The sequence below is a fragment of the Mobula birostris genome, chromosome 8, assembly GCF_030028105.1.
Source record: "Mobula birostris isolate sMobBir1 chromosome 8, sMobBir1.hap1, whole genome shotgun sequence".
NCBI lineage: Eukaryota > Metazoa > Chordata > Chondrichthyes > Myliobatiformes > Myliobatidae > Mobula > Mobula birostris.
Window position 1 is genome coordinate 134,486,011 of NC_092377.1, and position 12,522 is coordinate 134,498,532.

General features: G+C 46.3%; 1 protein-coding gene across 4 annotated transcripts in view; it reads left to right on the forward strand.

The window, feature by feature from the left end:
* kansl3 (KAT8 regulatory NSL complex subunit 3) overlaps positions 1-12,522 on the forward strand; it is a 56,550-nt gene extending 44,028 nt beyond the window's left edge. For 3 of the 4 annotated variants that reach the window (XM_072266314.1, XM_072266316.1, XM_072266317.1), the window contains 3 exons: positions 2,546-2,697; positions 5,658-5,802; positions 11,815-12,522. In XM_072266314.1, the coding sequence (XP_072122415.1) occupies positions 2,546-2,697; positions 5,658-5,802; positions 11,815-12,239 (722 nt within the window). In that variant the 3' untranslated portion in view covers positions 12,240-12,522. The remainder of the gene's footprint in view (positions 1-2,545; positions 2,698-5,657; positions 5,803-11,814) is intronic. The other variant, XM_072266318.1, reaches the window with a different exon arrangement.

A 12,522-nucleotide genomic window follows, 5' to 3' on the forward strand; every position in this document is an offset into this window, starting at 1 on the left:
TCCAAGCACACGGTGAGATCCAGCAGGCATCCTGATTTGAGCTTGTTTAGTTTCAATATCTCCGGCTGGAAGTTTGGGGCCAACAATATTGCCACCCCTCTCAAATTGGAGCTGAGATGGCTCATGTAGACAGACACCCATCCAGGAGCCAGGAGGATTTGTCTCCTAGAACAGTGTGGGTTTCCTGCAGGAAGCTTACTGCATATCACCATTCCCTGAGGACTGAAGGATGGTGGAACCTGTGGTAAGCCTCCCTGCCACCGTTGATATTGTGGCTTGCTACTGTGACTTACTAAATAGTGCAACACTTTGGTTAGTGGCAGCAGGCCTCCTTACCCTGGCCTGTGCACACCTAGCAAGACTGTCAGGAGCTCCCTCCCAACCACTTCCAAATCCCTTCCCTTTTTAAGGATGGTGTTGGACTGATCGCATTACCCCAGACAGGTCCATCCACTAGTCAGCGGCTCGTCGGGCCTTGCCTGCGCTGAGAGTCGGCTAAGAACTCCCGAACTTCCTCCATGGTAGCAGTCTAAGATTCACTGCTGGGGACGTGCTCCTCCACCATCTTGGCTTCAAAAGACTCCTCGTCCCTGTCACTTCATCCCAGGCCATCCCCATCCTCACTATCCCATTCACACATGCTCCTCCCATGACCGGAAAGAGCCCCGTTCTCGCTGTCACAAGCCCAGCTCCCCCGTAATCTCAGCAGCCTGTTCTGGTGCAGGGCAGGGCTGGCCCCCTGCTCGCCGACACTGCTGCCGTGCTTCCTGCTCCAGGTTTGGGAATTCCTTCGCTCTCCTGAAAAGCCCTGGCTCCTCCTAATCCTGTGGAGGAGAGGCCTGGAGATTTTCCTTCTTCCTCTTGGCCTTCCTGCCCTTTACCTCGACCCACGCCTCCTTGCCAAGCATGGTGCACTGGTCTCCACTACAGGGTCAGGAAGGACAACGAGGCGGAGGCTTGCCCGGGTAGAGATAGCGGCCTGGCATTTCGGGCAATTCTGACAAATATGCCCAAACTCCTTGCGGGCGTGGCATTGTGGCCGGCCCCTGGCCCAGCAGATTGGGTAGCGCTCCCTCCATGCCACAAATTTAAGTGCCCCTCGGCATCCCCGGCCATTCCAACTTCATGAGCACCTCACGATGGAAGTGTACACACGTGCCCAAAGTGACCTCCGCTTGGCTTGAGAAACATACGGGTGACAAGGAACCTTTCCTCACGCAAAGAACGCAGGTGAGGGAGGAGGTCTATTTCATGGAGATGAAGGTGCATGTTATAGAGAGTCACCCTCTGTACGGGACCTGTCGCCACATTTACCCACCGACTCAGGGCAGGGACATTGCTCTAGACTTTGATGCATCTTACTGATCCCAGTTGTACCCTCATCCCCACCTACAGACACAGCCATGAGAGCGAGCACTTAGAGGTGCAGCGATACTGCATTGCACCTTTTTGTTTTAGAGAAATCAGTCTGAAAGGTGGTGGCTCCTCAGGAGTTCTATCACCAGAGGCTACGGTTCTGCATAGGAACTAGGTCTCACCATTTTGGAGCTGCAGCCTGCCATGTTAAAGCCCCACACAGTCTGAATTCAGATGCAGCTGAATTATCTCAGTCACAACCCATCAGTCTTTTGAAGAACAGTTCTGAGGAGAGTAAAGTCAGTAGTCTCGGCTAGACAGGCAGGGAAGTGTGTGCAATGATACTCCAGCGCTGACTCTCCCTGTGCACACCTGGGCCGCTCCAGTGTTACTCTATCCGAACAATTTTCCAAGGGTTCGCCACAAAGTTCTTCGCCCGGTCATCCCAGGCCGAGTACTCCAGGTGGAAGGGTTTACCAATCATAACAGCCGGAGAAATTTGCCCCAGTACCTTCCCAGTGAAAGTGGCAGGCACGGTCACTGCCACGGCCTGAGCACACACTCGGTGAAACAGCCTTCCTCCATGAAGCAAACTACTGCAGTCCTCTGCCAAGGGTGAAATACTCTCTCCTGCACCTTCCTCCATCCTCGTCAGTGTTTATTCCCAAAATAACTTGACCTTTTTCCAAGAGCTCAGGCATCACCGTCCATCCCGCAGTGTGGCCCTCCCTCAGTACTGCCTATTGCACAGCATGGCGCTCAGTACTGTCTCCTTTACACAAAGTTTATTCAATGGCTACAGTATCACAACAGAAGCCTGCTGAATATCCAGTACTCAAAACTACACAGAGCGCACTCTGTACAGTTTCACATTAAGATACTATTATTACTGGCTACAACGCACTCAAGGCACTGAGGGACCCACTGTTCCCCATTGCTCCTTCTCCACGAACACCAGAGCACAGCAGTAGCCCTGGAAAGGGGCAACCAGTCAGCTCAGACAGACCCTTCAACTGTCCGCTGCCTGGACCCACAAATGGACTACTTGGCTGGGCGCAGAGTGAGCCTCCCTCCTTTGCATCGGGTTCAGCGTGACGCCGATACCCCCCCCCCGAAAGCCTGTGCATGTCGCCTCCTGCAGACTTTTCTGTGCCCGCCGCTGACTGTGCTCGTCCTTCCCGTTGTGCAGGGGTGAAGCCTCCGACCACCATCACTGTGACCCTGAGGACCCAGGCAGGCCGAGTGTCCACGCTGGGCCAGCCCTGTACCACAGGCAACCTCAGCCTCGAGGGGATGGAGCCGGAGATCAGAGGCTCGGAGGCCCAGGCGAGTGACAGGCAGGTGAGTGAACTCGTCTTTTGCAGAGGTGGGTGGGGGCTGTCCGTCGAACAGAACAAAGTGGGAGGGTGGAGCGCTGACCCGTACCAGACAGTGACACTGAGTCCGGGCCTCAGAGCAGCAAGGACTAATTGGCAGTTTTATTTGTCACTTGTGCATTGAAACACGGTGCAGTGTGTCGTTTGCATCAGCAACCAACGCAGTCCGAGGATGTGCTCGGGGCAGCCCACAAAAGTCGCCGCACTTCCAGCGCCAACATAGCATGCACACAGCTTGCTAACCCTAACCCACGCGTCTTTGAAACGTGGGAGGAAACCAGAGCACCCGGAGGAAACCCACGCGGTTACGGGAAGGAAATGCAATCGCCATACAGACAGCAGTGACAGTTGAACTCTGATTATTATTACTAATTTTTTTTGTATTTGCGGTTTGTCTTTTGCACGTGGCTTGTTTGTCAGTCTCTGTGTGTAGTTTCTCATTGATTCTGTTGTATTTCTTTGCGTCTGCTGTGAATGCCTGCAAGGAAACGACAGGTGACAGGTATGGTACCAGAGGATTGGAGGATAGCTAATGATCCGCTGCTTAAGAGAGGCCCTAAAAATAAACCAAGAAATTATAGGCTAGTGAGCCTGACATCAGTAGTGGGAAAATTAGCGGAAGGTGTTTTAAAGGACCAGATATATGGGTATTTGGATAGACATGGGCTGATTAAGGAAAGCCAGCATGGCTTTGTACATGGTGGGTCATGTCTAACCAAACTTTTTCGAGGAAGTTACCAGGAAAATTGATGAAGGCGAGGCAGTGGGTGTTGTCTACGTGGACTTTAGCAAGGCATTTAACAAAGTCCCGCATGGGTGGTTGACCAGGAGGTTCAGTTGCTTGGCATTCAAGATGAGATCGTAAGTTGGATTAGACATTGGCTTTGCGGGAGAAGCCAGGGAGTGGTAATTGATGGTTGCCTGTCTGACTGGAGGCTTGTGACTAGTGAGATGCCACAGGGATCAGTGCTGGGTCCGTTCAATGATCTGGATGATGTGGTTAACTGGATCAGCAAATCTGCAGATGACACCAAGATTGGGGGTGTAGTGGAGAGCGAGGAAGTCTATCATAGCTTGCAGCGGGATCTGGATCAACTGGAAATGGCAGATGAAATTTAATGCCGACAAGTGTGAGGACCAACCAGGGTAGGTCTTACACAGTGAATGGTAGGGCACTGAGGAATGAGCTAGAACAAAGGGATCTAGGAATACAGATCCATAATTCATTAAAAATGACGTTACAGGTAGATAGACCGGTAAAGAAAGTTTTTGGCACGCTGGCCAAGTATTGAGTACAGGACATAGGATGTTATGTTGAAGTTGTATAAGACATTGGTGAGGCCTAATTTGGAGTATTGTGTGTAGTTTTGGTCACTTACCTACAGGAAAGATGTAAACAAGGTTTGAAAAAGTGCAGAGAAAATTCACAAGGATGTTGCCGGGTCTGGAGGACCCGAGTTATAAAGAAAGATTGTATAGGTTAGGACTGTATTCCTTGGAATGTAGAAGACTGACATTTGATAGAGCTATACAAAATTATGCGGGGTATAGATAGGGTAAATGTAAGCAGGCTTTTAAGAGAAGTTTGTATAGGTAATGGATGGTCGGGTTATGGAGGGCTATGGTCCTGCTGCAGGTGGATGGGAGTAGGCAGTGTAAATGGGTCAGCACCGACTAACTGGACTGAAGGGCCTGTTCCTCTGCTGTAGTTTTCTGTGACTAAGACTCTAAAATGAACGTCAGGGTTGTATATGGTGACATGTGTACTTCGATAATAAATTTACTCTGAACTTTGATTGCTGATGCCCTAAAGTATTTCGCTAGCTATTACCTTACTAATGTACTAACAGCTACTAAGGCTGAAAGATGGGCAGATACAAGTGTAATTTTAAAATAAAACTATGATGATGGTATTTAATTTCCACGAAAGGGAAGACATTCTAATACAGTTATCCACTGCCTTCATCACTTCTCATCCAGAGTAACTGGGTGTACCATTATGCCATCAGACATTGCAAAATCCTCCTGGCCCCTTGGTGTGGACTAGATGGGCTGAAGGGCCTAGTTCAGTGCTGTAGGACTCTCTTAATGCATTGACAGTGCTGTCCTGGACAAACAGCCACGGCTGTTCTGACAGAATTGTACCTTCCAACGCTAGGTTCTCCGCAGACCCCAAGTAGGTCCTGCTACACCAAGGGGTGGGGTGGGTGGGGAACAGGACAGTGGTATTCTGGTGGGAGGGAGTGAGCTTGCATCCTTGATCTGTACTCAATGTCACATGAGATCCCACGGTCCATATTCTGGCAAAGAAACACCATTTCCCATCTCCAGCTAATCAACCTTTGTGGCTTCATAATGAACACATGGACAGGGCCACAAGTGTATTCTTGATGGGAAGATTTGGTAAATTGGTTTATTATTGTCACATGTACCAAGTACAGTGAAAACTAGCTTTGCATGCCATCATACAGATCAGTAGTAATAAAGACAAATGGAATGTTAGTATTTATTTTGTGAGCGCTGAAATAACGTCGAGGCTTTATAAGGCAGTGGGTAGAAGTTAACCATCAAGCGTGGTGGTACATGCTTTCAGGCTTTTGTATCTTGTACCTGATGGGACATGTTGGGGTCATGCCAACTGAAAAAACTAGGACACTTTCTTGTTCACGGTGTATATGTGATTGGACCAGGGCAGGCTAATAGTGACGTCCTCTCCTAGGAACTTGAAGCTGAAAGCTCTCTCAACTACTGCATTGCTTGCGTACGTGCTCACTAGCACCATTTTGAGGCTAGCACTTACTTGGAAGAAAATCGCACTCTCTGGTGTTACTGGGGTTGTGATTCAAGTGGTTGGTCCAATCTGCTTCCACCTTCAGATGCCGAATCCGAAGCAGTAACTCTGACCCTCTTGTTTTCTCTTCGCAGTGCTCTGACCCTCTGCTCCCAGTCCCAAGACCCCAATGTATCAGCACTGTTGACCAGACCAAAGTAATCGCGACACGAGACGCAAGCAAAACTCAGTCCCCTGCGGAATCAAGTTCAAATCCCCAGAGTTTATGCTCAGCTGTAGGTGAGTCTGCAGTCAGTGAAGGCACTTGCTGACTTTGACCTCAGTCTATATTCAACATTATTGAATATTGAAAGGCCTACATGGAGTGGATGTGCAGAGGATATTTCTTAAAGTAGGAAATCTAAGACCAAAAGGCACAGTCACAGAAGACAAGGTCATCCCTTTGGAACAGAGATGAGGAGGTGTTTCTTCAGCCAGAGGATAGTGAATCTGTGGAATTCATAGCTATAGCTGGCTGTGGAGGCCAGCTGATTGGCTTCAGCTACACTGGACCCTTTCTAGTTCACCTTCTGCTCAAACCAGTGCACTGATGATTTCATAGCTTCAGCCTTTCACTCCATCCTGTCCCACCTAGAAAACGATGCCTCATACTTTTAAAAAGCACTTACTTTTTATTCACAGTCAGTTATTTTGTAAATAACGCTATTCTTTGCGTTTGGTTAGATGCTAACTGCATTTCATTGGCTTTGTATCTGTACTCGGCACAATGACAATAGCGTTGAATCTAATCTAATACGCCAGGATGTTGTTCATTGACTTCAGCTTGGCGTTTAACACAATCATCCTTCGGAGGCTGGTGGGTAAACTGTCCTCATTGGAACTCAGCACCCCTCTCTGTAACTGGATCCGAGTTGGCAGTTTCATCTCAAGCTCCATCACACTGAGCACTGGTGCTTCTCAGCGTTGTGTGCTCAGTCCGCTGCTGACTCACGACTGAAATGCCAGGTCCAGCTCAAACCACATCATCAAGTTCGCTGATGATACTGTGGTGGTTGGCCTCATCAGCAACAATGATGAGTCAGCTTACAGAGAGGAGGTAGAGAGGCTTGTCAAATGGTGTGAGAACAACCACCATTTTCTCAACATGGACGAGACAAAAGAGATGATGGTGGGCTTCAGCAAGGTGCCGGTCGACCGTTACACGTCGATGGCTCTGCTGTGCAGAGAGTGAAGAGCACAAAGTTCCTTGTGTGCACCTAATGGACGATGTAACCTGGACCCTCAGCACCTCATCGTTAGTCTAGAAGCCACAGCAGCGTCTGCACCCTCTGAGGAGACTGAGGCGTGCAGTGCTCCCCATCCCCACTCTAACCGCTTTCTACAGGAGAGTGGCCTGTGTGGCTGCATCATTGAGTGGTACGGACTACAGGACCCTACCACAACAAACCACCAACAGGATCACCAGGGAGGAAGGAGATGCAGGGGCATCAGGACTAGGACTTCCAGGCCGTGAGTCTAATGAATATCCTGACACTAGGACAGATTACTGTTTTCCTGTGCTGTGTTCTACATGTACTTTGAAATTTTTTTTAACTATTTGTGATATTTTGTTTTATGTGCTGTGTGTGATATGTTTTGTGGGTGCACTATTCTGGAGGAACGTTTTGTTTGGTTATATTCATGTACATTCAGATGACAATAACCTTCAACCTGAACGTGATATTTAAAGCAGAGGGTTGATCAGTTCTTGATTAGTCAGGGCATCAAGTGTTACAGGGAGAAGGCAGGAAAATGAGGTTGAGAGGGATAATAAATCAGCCATGATAGAATAGTGGAGCAGACTTGATTAGCCAAATGGCCTAATTTTGCTCTCATGTCTTTTGGTCGTATTTAGTCTTTTGAAGCTGTGCTTTACTACTCTGGTCAAAGTGTTGTCTGGAAGTTCTGTAAGCTTTAGTGGTTTATAAAAATGAATGCAGAAGCATATGATCGTCACCATAGCTAAGATTGAATTACATGAGTGATGTCAACAATCTTGGCCTTTTGCCTCACGAATAATGGAAGGCTGAGTATTGACAGAATTAGAGGGTCGATGTGTTGGGGTGCAAGGTTATAAGAGGTGTGTAAAACTAGAGCTCTTTATTGTTAAGGAGTCACCCCGTAAATCAGTAGGCAATTGAGGACATTTTCCACAGAGCAGTGAAAATGTGTAACTTATTTTAGTGATGATTGAGGTAAATGGCAGCTGTGGAATTTAACTTCAGAACATAAAATTCGTCCCACAATGTTGTGCCAACCTTTAACCCATTCTAAGATTGATCTAACCGTTCCCTTCCACATAGATCTCAATTTTTCACTCATCCATCTGCCTATCCAAGAGTTTTTTAAATGCACCTAGCATATTGGACCAGAGGGGTTCCAATCTCCTTGCGGGCAGGTTGGCTAGAGTTGTTTGGGAGGCTTCAAACTAATTTGGCAGGGGGTTGGGAACCAGAGTGATAGAGCTGAAGCTGAGGTAGCTGGTTTACAAATAGATGCAATGTGCAGTGAGGAGAGGCTGTTTAGAAGGGCAAAATTGCAGTCAACAGGATGTAAAAGGTGGACGGTATTGAACAGCACTGAAGGTGTTATATTTGAATGCACACAGTCTACAGAAAGAGGTAGGTGAACTTGTAGCACAGTTGCAGATTGGCAGGTATGATGTCGTAGGCATCACTGAATCATGGCTGAAAGATTATAGCTGGGAGCTTAATGTCTCCAAGGATACACATTGTATTGAAAGGATAGGCAGGAAGGCAAGGGGCAGTGTTGCTCTGTTGGTAAACAATGAAATCAAATCATTAGAAAGAGGGTCTAAAGGTGTTGAATCATTATGGATAGAGCTAAGGAGCTGCAAGGGTAAAAAGACCTTGACAGGAGGTGTCCCAAACAGGAGTAAGGATGTGGTCTACAAGTTACAATGGGAGATAGAAAATGCATGCCAAAAGGGCAATGTTGTGACAGTCATGTGGGATTTCAACATGCAGGTAGAGTGGGAAAATCAGGTTGGTGCTAGATTCCAAGAGGGTGAATTTCTAGAATGTCTACGAGGTAGCTTTTTAGAGCCACTTGTGGTGGAACCCACTAGGGGATCAGCTATTCAGGATTGGGTGTTGGCAAATGAACTGGAATTGATTAGAGAACTTAAGGTAATAGAACCCTTTGAGGAAAGTGTCAGTATTTGAGGAGATGCTAAAGTCAGGTGTATTAGTATTACAGTGAAGGAAAGGGAAACACAGAGGCATGAGAGAGGAGTTGGCCAGAACTGATTGGAAAAGAACACTGGCATAGATGATGGCAGAGCAGAAATGGCTGAAATTTCCGTAAACAATTCAGAAGGCACAAGATATATACATATCAGAGAGGGAGAAGTATTCTGCAGGCAAATGACACAACAGTGGCTAACAAGAGAAGTCAAAGCCAACATAAAAGCCAAAGAGAGGACATATAATTGAGCAAAAATTAGTGGGAAGCGAGAGAATTGGGAAGCTTTTAAAAACCAATAGAACGCAAATTAAGAAGTCATAAAGAAGGAAAAGATGGAGTATGAAGGTAAGCTGGCCAATAGTATTAAAGAGGATACCAAAAATTTCTTCAGGTACACGAAGTGTAAAAGAGAGGCGGGAGTAGGTATTGGTAAGATGGAAAATGAGGCTGGAGAGGTAGTAATGGGGGACAAGGGAATGGTGGACGAACCGAATAAGTGTTTTGCATCAGTTTTCACTGTGCAAGACACTAGCAGTTTGGTGTAAGTTTCAGGTCTCGGGGTCATGAGGGATGTGAAGTTGCCATTACTAGAAAGAAGGTTCTTGGGAAACTGAAATGTCTTAAAGATAGATATGTTACCTGGATCAGATGGTGTACACCCCAGAATTCTGAAAGAGGTGGCTGAAGAGATTAGTAATGTTCTTTTGAGAATCACTAGATTCTGGTCTAGTTCTGGAAGACTGGAAAATTGCAAATGTCACTCCACTCTTTAAGAAGTGAGAGAGACAGCAGAAAGGAAATTATAGGACAGTTAGTCTGACCTCAGTGGTTGGGAAGATGTTGGAGTCAATTATTAACGATTAGGTCTCAGTGTGCTTGTTGGCACATGGTAAAATAGGCTATAGTCAGCAGGTTTCCTGACAAATCAACTGGAATTCCTTGAAGAAATAACATGCAGGATAGACAAAGGAGAATCAGTTGATCTTTTGAAAATCTAAATACAAAACGCTTTTGGCAAGGTGTCATAGCCTTTGGCAAGGCTGCTTAACAAGCTACATGGTATTACAAGAATGATTCTAGCATGGATAAAGCATTAGCTGATTGGCAGGAGGCAATCAGTGGGAATAAAGGGAGTCTTTTCTGATTGGCTGCTGATAACTAATGGTGATCCACAGAGATCTGTGTTGGGGCATATTCTTTTTTTTGTTATATGTCAGGGATTTGAATGATTTAGTTGATGGCTTTGTGGCCAAGTTTGCAGATGATATGAATAGGTGGAAGGACAGGTAGTTTTGAGGAAGTAGAGAGGATACAGAAGGACTTAGATTAGGAGAATGAGCAAAGTGGCAGATGGAATACAGTGTCGGGAGGTATTTTCTAAGTAGAGGGAAAAACACAAAAAAAAAAGGCGTAAAGGAACTTGGGAGCCCTTGTGCAGATTCCCTAAAGGTTAATTTGCTGGTTGAGTCTGTGATGAGGAAGGCAAATGCAATGCTAGTGTTCATTTCAAGAGGACTGGAATATCAACACAAAGATGTAATGTTGAGACTTTTATAAAGGACTGGTGAGGCCTCACTTGGGAATATTGTGAGCAGCTTTTTGGGCCCCTTAGGAAGGATATGCTGAAACTGGAGAAGGTTCAAAGGAGGGTCATAAAAATTATTCTGGGATTGAATGGCCTGTCATATGAAGAGAGTTTGATGGCTTGGACTGTATTCACTGGAATTCAGAAGAATGAGGTGTGACTTAAGGCGATAGAGTGGATGAGGTGAAAGGCCAATAGAGTGGATGTTGAGGATGTTTCCTATGGTGGGGGAGTCTAAGGCCAGAGGACACAGCCTCAAAATAGAGGGGCATCCTTTTAGAACAGGGATAAAGAGTGGTGAATCTGTGAAATTCTTTGCCACAGGCAGCTGTGGAGGCCTAGTCTTTATGTATATTTAAGGCAGAGGTTGATAGATTCTTGATTGAACAAGACATGAAGGGATATGGGGAGAAGGCAGGAGATTGGGGCTGAGGGGACAATTGGATTAGCCATATCAATGTAGAGTAGATTTGATGGGCCAAATGGATTTTCTTTCCTATATCTTACAGCCTTATGGTATCTACCTCACCATAACAAACAAGGCATTCCACGCACCGATCACTCTGTATATTAGTCCAGGGGTTCCCAAAATTTTTATGCCATGGACTCCAGGTCAAGAACCCTATATTAGTCATATGCACTGGGGAAAAGTCTCTGGCTCTCCACTCAAGGTAGTATTATATTTAAGGACTTTGATGATAAACTTGCTGTGACTCTGGATCTGCATGGTTCACTGATATTGTAATAAGTCAGCTGAACCTTAATAGACCACTTGGTATTGATCTATGAACTGAGTATGATGGGCAAAACGTCATCCATAGTCCTACTCACGATATCAGGGCATTGCTGTCCATGCTGGGGAAGCTGTCCCAACACTAGTGAAGCACCAGCCTCAGTTGTACTTGAAGAATCATTATTTTGTAGGAGTGCTGTCAATATCACCAGCATATATTTAGGCTTCTTGACACGTCCCCAAATCTGTTCCATCTGCCACCAACGTTGAGGGCAGAATAGAGAAACCCACAGGTGGTTGTGTTCCATAGAACACACCAAGTTATTCCATCATAGTTACCATCTGAAACCTGCAACACAATCGTGAGAACCTTTAGGACTTCAGTTGCAGGGGTTAAAAGTGTTCATGCTACCCTCTCAAAGACATTTACCAATTTTTTTTTATTAGAGATTCCAGCCCATAAGCTATGGAAGGAAAACAGAGTCGGGGGAGAACATATAAGCTCATTAGATAGCGACAGAATTGACCCTTAAGTCTCTGGGACTGTAATAGCGCTACCCTAATTAATTTTTTTGAAAGCCTCTTCTGTTTGTCTGGTTAAAAACAGCATAATTATAGAAATATGGGGAGGTGAGTGTGATCTTGTATTGTTGTTACCTAGTATTGAGGAGCTGCACTGTCCAATGTTTAAAGCTCTAGTCAGTGTTTGATCATTTTTATTTTCCAGTTACTACAAGTCCAACAAAGACTCTTTACGTGATGTCCGATGCTAAGATGTCTGCTCTCACGAAATCTATCATCACTCCTCTGGAAATCTCAACTCAAAGATCTCTGGGGACTCCACCTTTGAACACAGCGAGTCCGATGCTGAGCCCCTCCATCAGCAGCTCCAGTATGATACTCTCCAAAGCAGGACCTGTCCTCCGGAGCTCCTCCAGCACCACCAACCTAACACTGGGCAAGAGTGAAGCGAAACCTGCCTCAGGAGGAGAACGATTCAGCCTGGCAAAGAGCCAAGGCTCAGTGGCTACAAGTACAGAGACGGTGGGTAAAGTGCCCTCGGTGATGGACCAGGGTAGCACTATCATTCACACCACAGAAACTCCTTGCCTTGTGGGTCCCCTGGTGACCAGTGCACAGCAGTTACCATGACTCCCGCAGAACAGTGGGAAATGTACAGAGACAATGATTTGCGTATTCCTTATTTTTGTAATATTTTATTGCGTACATTGGACCCTGTAGTAGATGCTTCTTTTGTTGACTCCAGCTCTCACTCGATCATCCCTGCAAGAGAGGCCAAATCAGATTTCTTTCCTGCTCCCTTCACGCTGACAGGGAGTGGAACAAGCAATCCAAGTTGGAAGTGAGTTGGCAGTAAAACCCTACAGCATTGACATTTCTACTGTCTCTAAGAAATAAAGACCAGGAAAACAAG